At 36.0% G+C, this 15,913-nt stretch overlaps 1 protein-coding gene across 1 annotated transcript in view; it reads left to right on the top strand.

Annotated features, from left to right (window-relative positions):
- LAMA2 (laminin subunit alpha 2) overlaps window positions 1-15,913 on the top strand; it is an 831,335-nt gene that overhangs the window by 677,163 nt on the left and 138,259 nt on the right. The window contains exon 37 of the mRNA XM_069077437.1: window positions 5,362-5,572. Within this exon, the coding sequence (XP_068933538.1) occupies window positions 5,362-5,572 (211 nt within the window). The remainder of the gene's footprint in view (window positions 1-5,361; window positions 5,573-15,913) is intronic.

Genomic DNA, 15,913 nt, shown 5'->3' with positions numbered 1-15,913 from the left:
AACTATCATTCTTTGCAGATGACATGATGGTATACTTAGAGCACCCTAGAAAATCAACTAAAAAACTATTTGAAATAATTAACAACTTTGGCAAAATTGTAAAACATAAAATAAACCCATATAAATCATCAGCATTTCCTTATGAGACCAACAAACAACATCAAGAGACAGAAAGAGAAATTCCATTTAAAATAACTATAGACAATTTAAAATATTTGAAAGTCTACCTGCCAAGACAAACTCAGAAACTATATGATCACAATTACAAAACACTTTTCACACAAATAAAGTCAGATCTAAACAATTTTAAAAGTATCAAAAGCTTATGGGTAGGGTGAGCTAACATAATAGAAAGGACAATTCTACTGAAATTAATTTACTTATTTAGTGGCATACCAAACTACCAAAAATTATTTTATAGAGCTAGAAAAAATAACAACAGAATTCATCTGGAAGAACAAAAGGTCAAGAATATCAATGGTATTAATGAAAACAGTCCAAAGTAAAGTAGCCTAGTAGTACCAGATCTAAAGTTATATTATAAAGCAGTAATCATCAAAATTATCTGGTGTTGGCTAATAAATAGAGTGGTAGACCAGTGCACAAGAAAGACCGTAGTGAATGACTATAGTAATCTACTGTTTGCTAAACCCAATGACTCCAGCTTCTGGGATAAAAACTCACTATTTGACAAAATAGAAGCATATTATTTTCACTTTTTTTTTTGGTTTTTAGTTTTGGTTTTTTGTTTCTTCCTATAGTTTTTCCTTTTTGTTCTAATTTTTATCACAATATGACTAATGTGGAAATATGCTTGAAGTAACTGTACATGTACAACCTCTATCAGATTGCTTGCTGGAAAAACTGGAAAATTGTATGGCAGAAAGTAGGCATAGACCAGCATCTTCCACCATATACCAATTTAAGGTCAAAATGGTTACATGATTTAGACATAAAGGGTGATAACATAAACAAATTAGGAAAGAAAGGAATAGTTTACCTTCTATGGAGAAGGGAATAATTTATGACAAAACAAGAGACAGAGAACATTATAAAATGCAAAAAGAATAATTTTGATTACATTAAATTAAAAAAGTTTAGCACATACAAAACAAATGCAGACAAGATTAGAAGGAAAGTAGAAAGCTTGGAAAACAGGTTTTTACAAACAACATTTCTGATAAATACCTCATTTCTCAAATATACAAAAAACTGAATCAAATTTATAAGAAGACAAGTCATTCCCCAGTTGATAAAAGGTCAGAATAAATGAACAAGCAGTTTTCATATAAATACATGAAAGGTGGAATTTTAGCCTTTTTCTTCCATTCTTTTCTTTTTTTTAATCTTTCTTCTCTCCCCCCCCCCAATTTAATAGTATTTTATTTTTCCAATTACATGTAAAGATAGTTCTCAACGCATCTTTTTATAAGATTTTGAATTCCAAACTTTTTCCCTTTTCTCCCTCCCTTCCCTTTTCCCTCCCCTTCTTTCTCCCCAAGATAGTCATATGATAAAATGTTCTAAATCACTATTGATTAGAGAAATGCAAGTCAGAACAACTTTGTGGTATCAACTCATACCTACCAGATTGGCTAATATGATAGAAAGGGGAAATAACAAATATTGGAGAAGTTGTAGGAAAATTGGAACACTAATGCATTGTTGGTGGACTTGTAAAGTGATCTAGCCATTCTGGAGTGCAATTTGGTACTATGCCGAAAAGGTAATAAAACTGTGAATACCCTTTGATCTAGCCATACCAATACGATGTCTATATCCCAAAGAGATCATTAAAAAGGGAAAAGGAACCAGGTGTACCAAATTTTTATAGTAGCTCTTTTTGTAGTGGCAAAAAATTGGAAATTGGGGAACAAGTTGTGGTATATGAATGTAATGGAATACTATTGTGCAATAAGAAATGATGAGCAAGCAAATTTCAGAAAAACCTGAAAAGACTAACTTGAACTAAAGCTGAGTTAAGTGAGCAGAACCAGGAGAATACGGTACACAGTAACAGCAACATTGTGTGATGATTGACAATGATAGACTTGGCTCTTCTAAGCAATAGACTGATCCAAGACAATTCCAAGAGACTCAGGAAGCAAAATGCTGTCTACATCCAGAGAAAGAACTATGGAGTCTGAATGCACATCAAAGCATATAATCCCCCCCCCTTTTTTTTTTGTTTTTGGCTTTGGTTTTGGTTTTTTGGTTCTTCCTGTTGTTTTCCCTTTTTGTTCTGATTTTTATCACAATATGACTAATGTGGAAATATGTTTGAAGTGGTTGTACATGTACAACCTCTATCAGATTAGCTCTCCTTCACCCACAGACACGAAAGCAAGAAAAAACTGCATTGTTGGGCAGTTTAAAAGACACATTTCCAGCTATAATATAGTAAATGAAGAATAGGATGCTGAAGCGGCAAGCACCCCAAGTGTCTTCAGGGTTTGCTGCCAACACAGGTTCTTAGATCTGCTTTGATAAAGGAAAGCAACTCAAAATGGGTTAACAAGCTTACTTTAACCAGTCAAACATGTATTGTTTACCTAGTTCAGGGGGAAAAGGTCAGCACCCCGAGCTTCAGAATACACAGGAAGAATTATCAAGTCAGAGAAACAGATCAAGTAGACAGATTTCCAAACTGTCCAACCATTACATCCATACCAAACAACATCTGGGTTTCAAAGCCAGGGGGCTCTGGACAACGGCTAGCCCAGAGTTTCATCAAATCACAGAATACTTCTCAAAGTGAGCCCCAAAACAAAGCCTCAAATCAGGGTTTATATACCCTTCTCCTGGCTCAGAGAATGTAATAACCTTATTGACCCACTGGCCAATCAAGAAGTATCTACTGAAAAACAAGCCTCCCACCCCAGGCTCCAGGTGCACTTTAGCCTAGGGGCAGGGAAGATCTTAAAAATTTTCATTTCCATTACAGATGCTTTCAATCCCCATGGTTAGCAAATACATGGTGTTTACACATCAGTTTTCTCGTGGTCCACAATCAGGTACACCAATATCTTCCATGTAAGTTATCCCATTTTAGGCATTCTACAAATATGTCCATTGAAAGCTGTGTCCTAAAAAGTCATCAGAGAATCTAAAAAATCAGTAACATAATTAACTGATGATTGAAACTTGTCAAGATAAAGGAAGAATTCAAGAAAGACCTATGGTAAAACCAACAGCACATGGAAACACAAGAAGTACAGAAAAAAAGTTTTAATGTATGCAGATTTCAGCCTATATATAAAATAATGTGTTTATATACTGTACTTATGGTGACACTAATGTTATTAAGTTAATGGAGTGTTTAACTGTGTATTAGTGATTTAAAAAATATCAATAGTATCTCTTTTTTTTAGGAATCAGGAAAAAGGAACAAACACAAGCATAATTTATTAATAGTCCAAGTTTACCTAACACTGTTTTAGTGTCATCAAAGACACTAAAAGAGGATTAGAAACATCAATTAAATAAATAATAGTTTGAGAGAAGCATTAAAAAATAAGGGGCAAGTAATTGACTATCTGTTAGATTTGTATTAAAACCCATTCAACAAACATTTTATGGAGTAGATTCTTTCTCAGGTACAAGTTAAAGTAAAAGACTTCTGAGTCCCTTCTTACTATGAGAACCTCTGATCCTTTCTTAAGCATCTACAATGTGTACAGCATGGTGTTAGTTTCTGGGGAGATACAATGTTTAGATAGGACACAGGCCCTGCCCTCAGGGAGCTTACATTCTGTTAGAGGACTGACAATGCAAATAATTATAATATCAATAGTATATGATAAGTGAATTAGAAGTAAAATAAAGCCCTTTCAAGTTCAAAGGGGAGGGTCATTACTGATCAAGGCAGGGAAGGATCATGGAAAAGGCAACACTTAAGTTAGACTTTAAAAGTTGGATCAGAATTCATAGGTAAAAGGAAGAAGTGCTTATGTCAGACAGATGAAACAATAACATGAGCTAAGGAAGGGGAAGGAATAGACATGTGTTAAACACCTACTAGGAGCCAGGTACTGTACTAAGCATTTAACAAATATTACTTCACTTGATCCTCACAACAACCCTGGGATGGGGGTGCTGTTATTATTCTCATTTTACAGCTGGGGAAACTGAGGCAAAGGTTAAATGATTTACCTAGGGTCACACAGCTAGTAAATGGCTGAGGCTAGATTTAAACTCAAGTCTTCCTGACTCCAGGATCAGAGCCCTAGCCACTGTGCCACCTAAATGCCTGAAAAGATGTGGAAGGTCACAAGACTTTCTTGGGGTGGGGGGGAAAGTAGTCCCATTCAGTTGGATTCACATGTGTATATGCCCATAGGATAATATAAATATTAGCAATATTTATTGAATTGTGAGAGAGTTTATATAGCTGTCATTATAAAAATATATGAAGTATCAAATTATCATAGATTTAGAAACCAGTAGAGACCCTGAAGGCTGAGTCCTTTTGAGATAAAGTGCCTTCCCCAGGCCATACAGATATTAAATAAATCTTAAACCCAGGTTTTAGTGCTCTAAATTCTCCTTCATCAATGTAAGAAAGAGACTTTAGCAGACAAGTCTTAGAGAATCACCTAAGGTTGACTGAGGCCAAGAGACTTGCAGACAACCCAGGTTGTTATATTATATTATCCACTCTGTCATGCTGGTGCTACCACATGTAGTTGTTACTAAACAAATAATGTATTTGCTACATACAACTTTTCTTATGAAAAGCCCCAACTTTTCAAATTCATATCACTTTCTGGGGCAAGATGTATGTCTGCTCAGTCACAGAGACAGAAAGTATGTAACTATGATCGGATTAGGTACAAAAAAATCAGATGAGACAGGAAACAAGTTACAGTAATAATACCCAACTAGCCGAAGAAGTAGCTTATCAGACTTCTGTTCGGAGACAGCTTCAAATCAGGCATATCAATATTCAGTCCCCTTCATTCAGACTAATGGTGAAGTGTTCCAAGTGTCTCATTATGGTGAATGAGGTGATGTTTTTTGACAAGTGAAGTGATTCATAAAACTCACTTCATCAGCCTGATTCTTAGAATGACTGTGAAAAAGCATCTCACTTCCAAAATCATTATACACCACTGATAAGGACTAAAGACTTCTATTTTTAATTCTCATAAAAATGGATTGTGATTTTTCAAGTACCAATTTTCTAATTGCTTTAGTAAAAAGGAATCTGCTTACTACCTCTTTCTATCTTTGCTTTGCTTTTTTTCTTTTTCTTTCTTTCTTTTAACTTTGGCATTTCTTTTGCACATGATTTGATGCAACAAAAACACTTTCAATGTGAAGTGGGCTTATGACCTGCTCTTGGGGTTGGTATGTTTCCAGAGCTGCTGAAGCCCTTCTGAGGAAAGTAAAGAAGTTGTTTGGAGAATCCCGAGGGAAAAATGAAGAGTTGGAAAAAGAGCTCAGGGACAAACTGACTGATTACAAAAGCAAAGTAGATGATGCTCAGGACCTGTTGAGAGAAGCCACCGATAAAATCAGAGAGGCTGATCGCTTATCTGAAACAAACCAAAAAAACATGACTGACCTGGAGGTAAGTACCAAGTAGGTGCATTAGACCAAAACCTGGGGCAACTGAGGATGGAGGGTAAACCAGAGAAGGAGTTCAAGGGATGAGGCTATAGAGCAAGTTAATATATCTCGATAATCAAAAGCCTCAGGGATGCAAAGTCCAGAAAGGGTACTTGGGGCAGAGAAAAGACTAGGAGTAGGCAAAAATCACAACATGGGAAGGAATGGATTTAAGGGATAAGTAACAAGAGAAACTTAAAAATGCATATATAGGGGTGGCTAGGTGGCACAGTGAATAGAGCACTGGCGTTGGAGTCAGGAGTATCTGAGTTCAAATCCAGCCTCAGACACTTAACACTAGCCATGTGACCTTGAGCAAGTCACTTAACCCCAATTGCCCTGCCTTTTCCCCTCCAAAAATTAAAAAAAAAAAGCATATATATTGAATGCCAAGAAACTCTACTAACTTTGGCACACAAGTGTTTGTGTTAACATGCAATGAAATTCAGAGCCGCTATGACAGAATAATATACATTAGAAGCTGTGAGGGTGGGGAGGAAGGCTAGCAGTTTTCTGTTTTTGCCTAAGGTGCACAAATACTCTTTTAGTGGGAAGAGGAAGTAAATAATGTTCTTTTAAAATATTTTTTCTTCCATGTTGCCAACTTTTGTCTCACAGTCAAATTAAAACTATCTTAAAATGTCAAAATTTAATGTGGTATATTTGAAACAAAACTTGACTGGTTATTAAGTGAACTCCTGACTTTGACTTAAAGTCCTAACTTTGCCAATAAGTAGGCATTAAATGCCCTTAAATAAGTCTCTTAACTAGTAAATGCTCTAAAATGCACCCAATATTTTCCTCTCGATCTCTTGACAATGTATATGTGCCAATGGGAGTTCCTGGGTAATCTCATTATTCATTTCTCATGCTTCACAAATGATCCACTTCTCCCAATAATATATCTCTCTGATGGTATCCTTTATAGGCTATTTCTCTTAAACAGTTATTCAGAAGTGATATGTGACTACCTACTTATATCTGCTATTCATCTCTCCACTATCCTTTGGGGGATCCACAATTTAAATCTTTTAGGAAGTATGGTATTCTGTAATAAATTACTTCATTTCTCAGGGAGGGGGGAGAGGGAGAAGGAGGAAGATAATGTGGTACTCAAAATTTTAAAAAATGAATGTGAAAATGATTTTTACATGGAATTGGGAAAAGTATTAATTATTCAAAAGAATTTAAAGAAAAAAATCATGGTATTCCATGGATCTCAGCAATACAACAACTCCAGAAAAATATTGATATTAAAAGGATGAAAATTTGTTTTTCCCAAAGAAAATCAAAGTTGGGTCTACCTCATTATCCATGTGCTATGTATATCCAATATATATGTACTAAGACATATTCTACTATATGGATTGTCCATCTAATCTATACTTGTAAAAGTCTGGAAAATAATCATTCTTTGACTCTGTTTGTTTTTTTTTCAATAGAGGTAGGCGTACCTGGTTTTGTATTCACCACTCAGTTTATATGTAGTACCAATGATTAAATTTTCACTGCTAAACCCTATGGCCTTTCTGAGTACTCATACTTCTTGACCTCTCTGAAACTGTTGATCCCCCTTCTTCTAGATACCCTTTCACCACTGAGTTTTCATGACCCTGCCTTGTCCTGGTTCTCTTACCACCTGTCTGAACTATCCTTGTTGTCCTTTACTAGATTATTTTCTATTTCTTACGTATGGGTGTATCCCAAGGCTTTGTTCTGGGCCACTTTCTCGTCCCTCTATGCTATCTTCATTGGTGATCCCATCAGCTTCTGTATACAATTTTACAGGATGGTACTTCATTCCCCACATTTCCAAACTCAACACATTTAAAAGAGAATTCATTATCTTTCGATCTAAATTTTTCCTTCTTCCTAACTTTTCTATTTAAATCAAAGGCACAATCATAGTTCCTATAATCTAGGTTCACAGCATAAGAGCAATCCACAGCTCTTCACTATTACTCAAATCCCATATCCAATCAGTTGCCAAGTCCCATTGATTATATCTCAATATCCACAGTCCCTTCTCTCCTGACACCATAACCAACTCTCATTACTTCTTGCCTAGACTTTGTGATAAGATCCTAAATAGTCTCTATGCTTTCAGTCTCTTCCCTCTACATTAAATCCTCTTCAGAGCTGACAATTAACACAGTGTCATCTACAGACAAGAGCTGAACATAACAGTGAACAGTGACAAACACTTTTGGCAAGCATACAACTCTCTATTTTATATCCCATTTAATATTAATAACCAGATGTCATTAAATAGGGTTATCTCTGTTGTTAAATCTTTCAAGGAATTTTTTGTGATTGAAACATATGTACCTTGTTGGAGGAAAGTCTTTAGAGGGGCATTTTGTCATACCAAATCAAAAGCTTTTCCATAGTCAACAAACAATGAGCACCATGGAGCCTTGTTCTTTCTATACCTTTCAATCAATTGGATGACAGTCTGAATAGAATATCATTTCTACAACTCTTCCTTTTCTCTTGTACCTTCATCAATGCCCTCAATATGCATGTAGTTTATTCTCATTAAAAAATTTTAAAAATTTATTCTCATTAAAAATTTTTTCATTGAAAAAAGAAAGCATATAGTAGTTCCTAATGGTTGCCTTTTTCAGTATTTTTCCATGTGAAGCATCATTTCTCCCTTTAGATGTCTTAAAAATCAATGCCCCAAAGTTTAGAAAATTGTGTTACCTCTAACACAATCCAATTTGTTTTCTTCAACAGCATTTCCCTTTCCTCATATAGCACATCAGAGACCTGTGATATTAGACTCTAAATGTGGTGGCTACGTTCTGGTGGTGAAAAGGATTTGTCATAAAAATCACTATAGATCTTTTTTTTCATTTATTTTTTGCCCTCCTGGTTTCAATCTTAAATTCCTTTGGTATGATTGAGCCTAATTAGGTCTTTTATCAAGCTTTTTGCAAACTTTTTCCCCATCTACTAATGCTTGCTTTAAAAAAAAAGTAATGCTATAATCTTTCATCTTCCCCCTTTATAAGATTTTATCAACAAATTTATGTTATAAATTTGTGTAGCTCTTGGATATTACATTTTTCCCCTTGGAAACAAGATAATATTAGCTGGCTGAGGCAGTTTCTAACATCTTTTCGTCTCTTTATTGTGACGATTTATATCAGTTAAACTTCCTGGGGAAATGCTGATAGTCTGTGTTACTGCCTGTTCTTTTATCCATTTCAATTTTTTGAGTTTCCAAAAATTGTTTAAATAGTTCAGATTGAATTGCTCCAATTCCTTCCCATATTTTCTGCAGATATTTTTTTCTTTCTTATGTTTTTATTTCTTTTTTTTAACAAGTCAGTGGTGACCATATTTATCATTTCCTGTTTGTTAAAATATAAACATTTTCATTTTTTGCCATGTTATTTGATATGTCCAGCACCCTATCCTAACTCTCTCCTTGAAAAAAGTATTTATGATATATTGGGATGAATCTAGTATATAATCTAGAAGCCCTTGGTCTCTCTTATTTCTTACTCCCAAACTCTGTTTCTTCATATATCTTCTGCTATCCTCCCCTTTGCTCACCGTCACTTGAAGCAACCCTGTAACAAGAATAAAGTGAATGGTGCTTTTTCCCAGGGTACTGACATCCAAAGGGTACACCCCCTTTCCTTCCAACTCTGAGCCTCATACATAGTGGTCTCCTACCATCCTGTAAACATTGCATGAACCTGATCTCTCACCTAGCCCAATCTCCTATCATTGTGATGATCCCCTGTCATAATGCCCGTGTTCTAGGACTCTCCAACCCCTAAAGGCTGAACTCTCTGGGAGTTAAGCCATCTCATCTCCCATCAATTTATATCTCTATGGTTTAACTGTCTACCCTACAGTAATCTTGGGTAATCCCCCAGCTACCTTCCCCACCTGTTCCCAAGTGAAATAATTCATAGGTACAGATCTCTACTGAAGCAACTGAATATTGAAGTATATGTTGACTTGGGAAATTTCCTATCAAGTTCTAGAATTTTTTTTGCCACCTCATACTCTGCAACAGATGTCAGAACTTAAGATACCATTATCTTCCAAGAGCATATCACAACTGAAAAATGAAACTCAAAAGTGACTGAAGATTGGTATCTCAATTAACTTTTTTTTTCTCATATGAAGAGACCCACTCAGAGTTCTATTACCTCACCTTTCATCACTGATATTTTTAGATAGATATAGAGAGAAAAAATGTAGATACCTTTCTCCTCATATAATACATCTTTCATCTACTTTGAGTCTGCAATATTGAGTCTATTTCTTCACTCCAATCCCTGATAACCAGCATAGCGATTAGAGTTCACATAAGGGTGAACTCACAACCTGCACTGAAAAAACCATTGGATATACAGGTTTATAAGTAGTTCTTATAAGAGACAACCTTTCCCTTAGAGATAAACCTGGTTCCAACTAATCTGATAATGAACCCTAAATCTTTTATAGCATACAATTTCACTTTCAACCCCAACCTTGAACTCTAGCCTATTTGTTTTTCCCAATTTTCCTCTGGATCAGCAGCAAACGAGAAGAAAAAAAAAAAGGTTTGACTTTTGAAGTGTTCCTTTAAAGGTTTATCATTGTGAAATGTCTTTCTCCTCAGATCTGTGAGAAATAGAGGACAGATACTTTCACTCCCTAGAATGTGCAGCCCTTCTCAGTTTGGTATTTCGGCTGTCATGCTCAGCATGTTTACAAGAAAAGAAAAAGAGGCCTCTTGTAAAGCCAGATTTAGTCCTCAGTCATATTAGATACAGGGCAGCATGATTTATCCAATTCTGTGATGCATCCATGGGATAACTAACTTATCCAAGGATTCCCCTTTCTATTTTAATGTATCAGTTTAAAAAATTGAAATTACATGTGTGAGAAGTATAGTAATTTAGGAAATAGTTTAAGAAGAGTTATATTGGGCCACCAAATAGTCCTTCCAACAAGTCCTCCTGGTTAGTACTTTCTAAATGCAGAAGCCCTCACATTCAGACATCACCCATGACCATGTCTACATCACACTTCCTGTGAAGTTCATCAAGACAACTTATTCAGCATCCAAGTTTAAATGATGGTCTTTGTATGGCTTTTTTTTTTTCAAATTATGCATCGATATTATTTGCCTTATTTTATAGTGAGGATGGTAGCAGTGAATAGAGCACTGAGCCTGAAATAAAGGATTCAGAAAGACCTGAGTTCAAATTCAGCCTAAGCAAGTCACTTAACCCTCTGTTTGCCTTCAGTTTTCTCCACTACAAAATGCTAATAATAACAGCCCCTACCTTGCTGTAGCGGCAAGCACCCTGGAGTCCCTAGGGTGGCTGCCAACACAGGTTCTTAGATCTGCTTTGTTAAAGGAAAGCAACTCAAAATGGGTTAACAAGCTTACTTTAATCAGTCAGACATATATCGTTTACCTTGTTCAGGGGAAAAAGGTCAGCACCCCAAACTCCAAAGCATACAGGCAGAATTATCAAGACATTAACAGATCAAGTAGACAGCTTTCCAAACTGTCCAACCATTACATCCATACCCAGTCAACATCTGGGTTTCCACATCTGGGTTTTTCAAAGCCGGGGGACTCTCAACAACGGCTTCCCAGAATTCAGATCAAATCACAGAACACTTCTCAAAGTGAGTCCCAAAACAAAGCTACACATCAGGGCTTACGGTATATAGCCTTCTCCTGGCTCAGAGAATGTAACAACCTTATTGACTCACTGGCCAATCAAGAAGTATCTACTGAAAAACAAGCCTCCCTCCCCAGGCTTCAGGTGCACTTTAGCCTGAGGGGCAGGGAAGATCTTTAAAATTTACATTCCCATTACACTTGCAGAAGTGCAATGAGATGATAATTATAAAGCACAGTGTTTGGCACATAGTAAGAGCTTTAAATATGTTAGCTACAACTATCATTGTTTTTATTATCATCAAAATTATTATTATAATTAGTTCTGCCCTCTGGGACAAAGATGATTAATGATAGTCAGTGTAATGAAAATAAGAACAGCTGATATTTATTAAAATGCTTTAAGGTTTGCAGAGCCTTTTTTGCAAAGCACTTTACAAATGGTATCTCATTTGATCCTTACAACAGCCTCAGGGAGGTAGGTGCTATTATAGGCCCATTTTTCAGACAGAAGTTAAGTCACTTACTCAGGGTCACACAACATGTAAGTGTCTGAAACAATATTTGAACTCTGGTCTTCCTAATTTTAGATCTAGACCTCTAAGTAACCTTTAGGGTTAGACATTTTCTAGCCACATAAAGGTAGGCTCAAACAATATCAATAAATAACAAAGTATTTTTTTCACATTTTTCAATTAGTTCCATTTCTGCTGACTTCCATCTAGCTTATATCTTGTCATTTTGTCCACATGAGATAGCTTTAGAGACTTTGTCAAATACCTTGCCGAAATCCAAGAATGTCAAATGTTTGGATTTCCCTCTGGCCAAAAAGAAAACAGGATTCTTCTTGATAAAAATCATGCCCTCTTCTAATGATCATTACTTCCTCTTTGAAATATGTAAGTTATTACTTTAATTATACATTTCAGAATTTTGCTAGGAATAGAAGTCAAGCCAATCAACCTATAGTTTAAAGACTCAATTCTATACTTTTTCCCCCCAATCAAAGCAGCATTTAATCATCTTAAATCTCCAACTAAAGATGAAAATCCTCTATGATTTTTTCAAAGATCACAAATAGTGGTCCAGAAATCATAATTCAGAAAATTTTTCAGTAAACATACTACTTGTGACAGGAGTGATACAAATGAAGGAATAGATAGGAATCACCTCTAACTGTTAAGCACTAAAGCTAGGACTCAAACTCAGGTTTTCTTACCATGTCTTTGAGTCTGTGTTCTTTTTTTTTTTTTTTTTTGCTTTTTTGGGGAGGGTAATTGGGGTTAAGTGACTTGCCCAAGGTCACACGGCTAGTTTGTGTTAAGTATCTGAGGCCGGAATTGAACTCAGGTCCTCCTGACTCCAGGGCTGGTGCTCTATTAATTTTGCCACCTAGCCACCCCAAGTCTAGTGTTCTTGATAGAAGTCCCTTCCAATTCTTCCCCCACCATATTTCCCCTACTGATGCAAGCAAGTATTATGTAAGTACAAAGGAGAGGTCTCAGCCAAGTTCTATGAGAAATTCCCCTTCTGAAGAAGGTAGCACCTGAGATTAGCCTTAAAGGAAGGTGAGAGCAGTTTCAGTAGATTGAAATGAAAAGGAAGTCCATTCCAGATGCGGGGAAGGCTATAAACAAAGGCACAGATATGAGAGGGGACAAAATGGTGGCTAGTTCACTTTGCCTGGAACACAGAATATATAAAGGAGAAAAGAATGAAATGTGGCTAGAAAGATAATTTGGTGACAGATTTTTGAGGTCCTTGGGCATCATGAGAAGTTTATAGTTTATTCCCTTGGCAGGGGGGTTGCTGCTGAAGGTTTTTGAGTAGAGAAGTAAGATGGATCAAACACATTCAGAGATTCCCAAATCCTGCTTGCTCCTATATTTTAAGATAGATTCTGCCAGTGCCTAAGCTGTGATTTAGGCACTTTTAGAATCTACACTAATTCATTTAGTCACTAGGGCACCATCCAGGCAGTGTATTTTTTTTTTTTTTTGCTTTCAAGTAATAAAAAGTAACCTATTATAAAAGTTAATGTAGATCCCAGAGGTGACTCATTTAGAACTGCTGTTGAAGCCTGGCTCATTATTGTGTTAAGAGACCATAATGTCTGTGACATTGCGTCTAACACTTAGATGGTTATAATCCTCACTCTTAAATTTTTATAATATTCTAAATTACTATGATTCACACTAACACAACTAACTATATTTAGAAAAATTAATTGTTAAGTTCCCAAGTACTACACAGCATATGAAAATGGTAAGTGGAAAGTATTTTCAACCCAAGGTAAGAGAAGAGACTGGAAAATCTGAAAACGAGTTCCCTTAAGCACAATCTTGGAAAGGCTACATACGGAGGTGTGGTGTGGCTCAAATTAGAGTACTTTGCAAACCTTAAAGCACAATGTAAATGCCAGTTATTGTTATTATTATTAATTAACCTGCAGTTACCAGGGCCCAGGTCTAGAAATGACTTTATTCCTAGAGCATTCTATTGCACTCCTGCTGAGCTATAAGCAATGTTTATAGAGTAATAAAGGAATGTGCTGCTAAATGTTTAACAACCAGGCTGGGCAAGAGAAAGAAGAAGGAAATATGTGCATCTCCATTTTTTAAATTTTAATCTGTATTATTAACATTTTTCTTAAGTCTAGACAAAAAACAATAAATCAAGCCCTGAATTAATAGCCAGTTTTTGAGGTGTAAGTGCTCACACTGAAAATTTAACAATCAGCTCCATTACATCTGGCTCTAGCACACCCCAGTTACATATGGATTATCATTGTAATTATATGTGAATTGTTTCTGCAGACCCCGAATTGTTAGGGAATGGAGGTGGGAGGGGGGAGGATACACTTGTGGAAGGAGGTTGAGTGGAGTGGACGTTGGCTAGCACAGTGTTTTGCACATAGTTCATATAGTGTGGCAGGCAAGAAAAGCACTATATTTGCAGCCATGGTACTGTTCTTTGGTTCAAATCCTGGCTCTAACACATGCTATTGTAAGCTAGCTAACTATGTAGAGTAATCATTTAACTCTTTTTATGGACCTAGTTCATATATATGTGTGTGTATGTATATGCATATATATGTATATGTGTATTTGTGAATACATATATATGTATATGTGTATTGCATAAAATGATGGGGTTGATCCCGAAGAATATTTCTAAATCCTAATTCTATTTTTTTAATCCAATTCAAATCAATTTATTTTCTAGGAATAACCTTAAAAAAAAGGACAGTAGTTAGAGATGGCAGAAGGAATGTCCATACTGTTCCCAGAAATGCATTCTATATATGTCTGATGAGATTTCCCTGAAAAATTCAGAGGGGAAGTATATTCAGGTTGCTACAGAGACATTATCTGAGTCCCTTCAATCTCACAGTTGAAGTAAGAAAATCTGGTATAACAGTGTATATGCAGGGCATGAGCTATCCATTATATCCATATTAGTAGCACCATACATATATTATGTAGGATAACACCACTGATCTCTTCCCCCCAGCAATCCTATGGCTTACTAATGACTCCTACCCAGCTTTTTACTGCCACCACTGTTCCTCTTCCGCTCCCCCATGAAACAGCTGAGCTAGTGGGAAAGGAAGCAATTTCCTATTATCCTTGAATTGATTCCTGGGGCAGCTATATCCCTGCACAAAGTTGCATAAATGGCTCAGAGTACCTTCCTTGGGCTGCTTGCCTTTTAGATTCCAGACCCCCATTTGAAGAATACCTAAAGTGAACTTCATTCAATGACCTGCTGATTAATATCAAGAGAGACAGGGAGACATGCTCACCAGCATTACTCACTCACCGTTGTCATGAATGAGGTCCATCACCAAGTCCAAGTAAAAGAAAAACAATGGACAGCTCATGTGCTATATTGTTATCCATGTCCGTTAAAGAGAATATAAGGAATGTACTTGGCACCTTGGGTGTGTCCCCTCTGTCAAATTTATGTGTATGGAGGGGGCAAATAGACAGGCGTCACAAAGGATGAGAAGACATGGATGGAATACAATACCCATACCTATGAGATCACATAATCAGTGGAGTACATAGAACATGATAGAATATTCCCTATTATTCAATCAGCAAATCATTTAATCAAAGTACATTCAGTAAGTGTCAACCATATGCTAAGAACTAGGGTTATACAGACAAAAAAGAAACAAACCTACCCTCAAAGACCTTACATTCTGTAAGAGCAGGCCATTACTGACAAGATAATAATCATGTAATCCAAGAGATACCCAAAGTCTTATAGCAGTTTTAAGCTATTAACTTTGTTACCATTGTTTACTATAAATAATATTTATCTTTAATTGTTATTATAAAGGCTGTTAATTTTAAAGTTTAAAACCATACTAAGATTTTGGGGATGCCTTATATTCAGATATGGATGACAGGGGCTCAAAATAATGCTAATTACAGTTAAATTCACAAATAGAAAGATAAAAGGGAAAACTTGAATGGAAAACAACCAAAAAAAAACAGACAAAATTATGCACCAGATAGAATGAAAGTATTATGTTAGCACCATAAAATTTCACTTTTGGAAGAAGTTTCATAGGTTATCTGGATCAATGTATATCTTGGCAATAATCTACTCTACAATAATCTACAACATCCCCCACAAATGTATGGCAAT

This window comes from Petaurus breviceps, unplaced genomic scaffold, assembly GCF_028583685.1.
Source record: "Petaurus breviceps papuanus isolate PSGF00001 unplaced genomic scaffold, PetGlider_PUasm1.0 90977, whole genome shotgun sequence".
Lineage (NCBI taxonomy): Eukaryota > Metazoa > Chordata > Mammalia > Diprotodontia > Petauridae > Petaurus > Petaurus breviceps.
This window is presented reverse-complemented; position numbering and strand designations above follow the sequence as displayed.